This window comes from Cyprinodon variegatus, unplaced genomic scaffold (assembly GCF_000732505.1).
Source record: "Cyprinodon variegatus isolate N-32 unplaced genomic scaffold, C_variegatus-1.0 Scaffold1589, whole genome shotgun sequence".
NCBI lineage: Eukaryota > Metazoa > Chordata > Actinopteri > Cyprinodontiformes > Cyprinodontidae > Cyprinodon > Cyprinodon variegatus.
The window spans coordinates 83104-87851 of NW_015152042.1; the positions used below are offsets into that span (position 1 = coordinate 83104).

General features: G+C 46.0%; 1 protein-coding gene across 1 annotated transcript; it reads right to left on the reverse strand.

Moving 5' to 3' along the window:
* Positions 1 to 859: 859 nt before the first annotated feature.
* On the reverse strand, positions 860 to 2322 carry LOC107104008 (nuclear receptor subfamily 5 group A member 2-like). Its single transcript, XM_015403891.1, has 3 exons — positions 2191 to 2322; positions 1982 to 2123; positions 860 to 1497 (listed from the first exon to the last, which is right to left on the reverse strand). Exons 1-3 carry the CDS (start codon positions 2293 to 2295, stop codon positions 860 to 862), a joined length of 885 nt encoding a protein of 294 aa, XP_015259377.1. The 5' UTR covers positions 2296 to 2322.
* Between the last annotated feature and the right edge of the window lie 2426 nt (positions 2323 to 4748).

Here is a 4748-nt window from a genome sequence, read left to right on the forward strand (position 1 = left end):
AACCTCTGGTAACCTGTAGTAACCCATAGTAACCTTAGTAACCTCTGGTAACCTGTAGTAACCCATAGTAACCTGTAGTAACCAGTGGTAACCTTAGTAACCTGTGGGAACCTGTAGAAACCTTTAGTAACCAGTGGTAACCCGCATTAACCCATAGTAACCAGTGGTAACCCGCATTAACCCATAGTAACCTGTAGTAACCCATAGTAACCTTAGTAACCTCTGGTAACCTGTAGTAACCCATAGTAACCTTAGTAACCAGTGGTAACCTGTAGAAACCTTTAGTAACCAGTGGTAACCCGCATTAACCCTTAGTAACCAGTGGTAACCCATAGTAACCTTAGTAACCTCTGGTAACCTGTAGTAACCCATAGTAACCTTAGTAACCAGTGGTATACTGTAGTAGCCATTAGTAACCAGTGGTAACCCGTACCAACCCGCAGTAACCCTTAGTAACCTGTGGTAACCTGTAGTAGCCATTAGTAACCAGTGNGTAACCAGTGGTAACCTGTACCAACCCGCAGTAACCCTTAGTAACCTGTGGTAACCTGTAGTAGCCATTAGTAACCAGTGGTAACCCGTAGTAACTAGTGGTAACCCGTACCAACCCGCAGTAACCCTTAGTAACCTGTGGTAACCTGTAGTAGCCATTAGTTACCCGTACCAACCCATAGTAACCGTAGTAAATTGTGGGACCCAGACCGCGGTCAGGTCCAGAACCCTGTAGGACCTGCAGTAACCTTTAGTAACCAGAGGTAACCTGTAGTAGCCATTAGTAACCAGTGGTAACCTGTAGTAACCATTAGTAACCCGCAGTAACCCATAGTAACCGTAGTAAATTGTGGGACCCAGACCGCGGTCAGGTCCAGAACCCTGTAGGACCTGCAGTAACCTTTAGTAACCAGTGGTAACCTGTAGTAGCCATTAGTAACCAGTGGTAACCCGCAGTAACCAGTGGTGACCTGTAGTAAATTGTGGGACCCAGGCCGCGGTCAGGTCCAGAACCCTGTAGGACCTGCAGTCCTACCTTCAGCTCCTTGAAGAAGATGGAGGTCCGGGCCCACTCCACCAGGGAGCACAGCAGCTGGTCGGCCAGAGCGGATCCTGAAGCCCAGGAGCCGCTCTCTCTGCAGGTGCTGCCCTGCTGCTCAGGTGGATCCCAGCACAGACACCGGATCAGAACCGGGGGCCTCTGACCTTCTGCGGTGACGGCTCTGGGCTCTGGGCCCTGTGGAGAGATGATCCGGGCTGCTCGGTCATTGCAGTGCTCTAACCTCCAGGCCCAGTGAGAAGGAGAGGGGTTCTGGTTCTGTGGATCAGCAGGTGGGCTGCAGGGCAGGGCTGCAGAGGGGGGGGTGGTTCTGGGTTGGTGGGTGGAGGGGGGGCTCAGCCTGCTGGCTTGAACCAAAGCTTTCCTCTGCTGCTTGGCGGCGCGGTCCTGCTTGTACATGGGCCCAAACTTGTTTCTTCCTCCTCTCATCCGATCAGCGCGGACAGCTGCAGGGAAACGATCATCTGTCAGTCGGGTTTACAGATTCTGACACAACATCTAACTTTAAAGTAACCTGAGGATCAATAATCTGATAGAAATTATTCAGGTTTGAAGCAGCAAATCCAGGCTTGACCTCCATGTTTGCATTTCTAAAACAAACGCGTGGATGGAAGTAGCTATTAAAGAAAGTTTAAGAGTTTCTGCAGGAATCCTTAAAGCCAAAGCCGAGTTTTTCACTGAAGGAAGATCAGAATAGGAGGAAGGTTCTAGTCTCAGTCTGAAACTGGAAACCAGCAGCTGAACTGGGCAGGAAATATTCTCCATGTTTCCACTTTGGTCTCAGTCTGCAGCAGAAGCTGGGCTCTGTTCTGATCCAATAGTGCATCTTTCACATTCTGCTCTCCATCTGCTGAATCCTCCCAAAACGCTGCCGTCCACCTGAACACAGATGAAACATGTGACATAAAGAACGTCTTCCATCCAGCTTACCTTCCAGACGCATCCCAGCATTCAGACACTTCTGAAACCTGCAGAACGGGCATCTTTTCCTCTGACTTTGATCAATCTGGCACTGCTGCTTTCCCACACAGACGTACGCCTTCTTGTTTTGAACAGTTCGTTTAAAGAATCCCTGCAGAACGAGACGAAGCTGTTAACGCAGCACAGCAGGAGAAGAACTATGGTGGGCAGATAGGTACCTTGCAGCTTTCACAGGTGAGGACGCCGTAGTGGTATCCAGAAACTTTATCTCCACACACCGGGCACAGCTCCTCCACATCCATCACTGAGCTCCAGGAAAACATGGCAGAGAGGAGCCTCCTCTTCTGGGGAGAGGAACAGAGAGGTCATTACCCAACGTTATGCTCTGATTGCAGTCAGTTAAATAGAAACGCAGCCTCAGACAGGATACCTACATGAGGTTCAGTTCTCCATGAACGCAGGTATGATTCCAGGATCAGTCAGTGATGGTTCCACCTGTGGAGAAAGGAGCTGAGCTTTCTGCCCTCTCTGTAGATCAGGCCATCAGCCTCTGGAGGAGGGAAGCTGTGGTCGTTCTGATGCCAGGGGGCACGTCTAAGACGTCACCTGGTTACCGCCCCACCTGCTCACCTGGTTCCCTCTCTGTGTCTGAAATGCTTTTTAGCTTATTTCTCTTTTACTGCCTCTGGCTTCCTTCCAGCTGATCAGGAAACGGAAAATTAATTCAACATAAAATAATAATGCAAAAAATACATCCAGGAGGAAGATTCTGGAGGCCGCCTGTGGAGCTAGTTGTATCTATGCGTCTTTTTCTATGTCTGCTTGAACCCCAGTCAGCCTCAGCAGATGGCCGCTCACACTGCACTGGAAAAAACGGTCTAGAAATAAGTAAAAATGTCTTAAATTAAGTGTATTTATCCTTAATTTCAGTAGTTAAATTAGATTTTTACTCTTAAAATAAGATAATTTGATCATGTGCATTTGCAAATGGAATTGTTTTTTTCTTATTTTAAGTGTAAATTGTCTTGTTTCATTAACAAAATCTCTGTTTTACCTCCTCAATCCAAGAACAAACTATTTTAAAGAAAAAAATGACTTATCTAGATTTCTGTGAGGAGCTATGTGATGGACCCAGAATGCAGACATCAAGGCTAGGAGAAAGGAGCAACGTTTATTTTTAGGTTCACAGGCAGAGAAGGAAGGAAGGAAACGGGTAGTGTGAGCTGGGAGGGAAGCTCTCTGCAGCAGCTGGAGCAGAGGGAGGAGGGTGGTGTGGCTTGGTAGCTGGATCCTGGGTAGACAGAGCAAAGGTAAGAGCAATATGTTCAATTTCAAAAGCTGAAGAAATCATTTCCACAAGGGAGAGAAGTTTTCACATCTACCATCTAACGGTGACCATCAGGCAGAGAGCACAGGAAGCCATGCTTTAAATACGGCTCCAGATGAGGATCAGTCTCAGCTGTGTGCAGCCAGCTCCTCCACAGCCGCACCTATCAGAGAGAGAGAGAGCATAACCTAGACTGCACCCAACAGGCCCAGACACCACAATTTCTATGTTTTCAGCTGTGAGCCTGGTTCTGCTGGAGGTTTCTTCCTGTTTTCCTCTCCACTGTTGCTGCATGCATGCTTGGTGTGAGGGGATTGCTGCAGAATCAATGAGTCGATGAGATGATGTGATGTGAATTGTTGTTGAATTAAAGGGGAACACCATTTTTTTACATTGGGTCCTTGATTTTATGTTATTCCATCATGTTCTACTCACCCATATGAGTTTTCTGGAGCCTCGCGCTGATGACGTCATGCACGTTTTGTTTAAAAAAAAATATATAGATATGAAAAATCTAACAGTGGATGTCTGGGGGACAGTGATTGGCCTCCATGTTCTGAATGCTGGCGTTCCATAAAGAATAAATGATGAACAGTTTAGTTTGTGCCTTCAAGTCGTTGCCCATAGGAAGACGTTACTGGATATAACCTAACGGAATATCTTCAGAACGGCTCCAAATGACACTAAACTCATATGGGAGAGTAGAACAGGATGGAATAACGGGAAATCAAGGAAACAATGGAAAAAAAATGGCGTTCCCCTTTAAAGTGATGAATGTTTAGAAGTTAGGGGACAGAAATTAATGTTCTAAGACTAAAGTTAAAACAGAGATTCCAATTTTAAAAAGAGGTTCTGTTAATAAATGTATAAAAACAGACATTAAATAAAGTTATTAATCACACATATAAGGCGACTTTAGAAGAGACTAAATCATCTCCTCATTCTGTCTTTGGAAACACTGAAAGCTGCTGATTGGCTGATGTCAGGCAGCAGGATGATGCTATGGGCTGATCTTTAGTATTAAAGTATGAAAATACTCCATTTACTGTTATGCACTTTAAAAACAAACAGAAAAGCAGCACCAAGAACATTTTCAGGTCCTGTTTCAAATGTCCGCAGGTTGCCTCAGGGTCATGAGGACAGTCTGCAGGAGCAGACGCCCCCTCTGGGTTCTGCTGAACATGGTGGCCATGTTTCACCCACTCAGGTCCTCATTTACTGGAACATTCTAGAGTCGGTTCAACCATAGATATCCATAATAAAGGCTAGATGTCTTACGGCGGAGTCTCAAACGGCATCACCGGGCGGCCATCTTACCACAGGCAGGCTTTCTGTTGTGCTCTGTGGTACCTAATGTAAGGTGAGTGATCAGCATGAACACAAATACTCTTATCTCATTGAATTCTAGACGGACTTACAAACAGTTTGGTTTATATATATATATATATA

Excerpts from the sequence above, each read along its gene's own strand:
- LOC107104008 (XM_015403891.1), bottom strand. The coding sequence starts at position 2,295 with ATGTTTTCCTGGAGCTCAGTGATGGATGTGGAGGAGCTGTGCCCGGTG. Across the intron at positions 2,124-2,190 it reads TCACCTGTGAAAGCTGCAAG|GGATTCTTTAAACGAACTGT; the intron begins GTACCTATCTGC and ends CTCGTTCTGCAG. Across the intron at positions 1,498-1,981 it reads TGCTGGGATGCGTCTGGAAG|CTGTCCGCGCTGATCGGATG; the intron begins GTAAGCTGGATG and ends GTTTCCCTGCAG.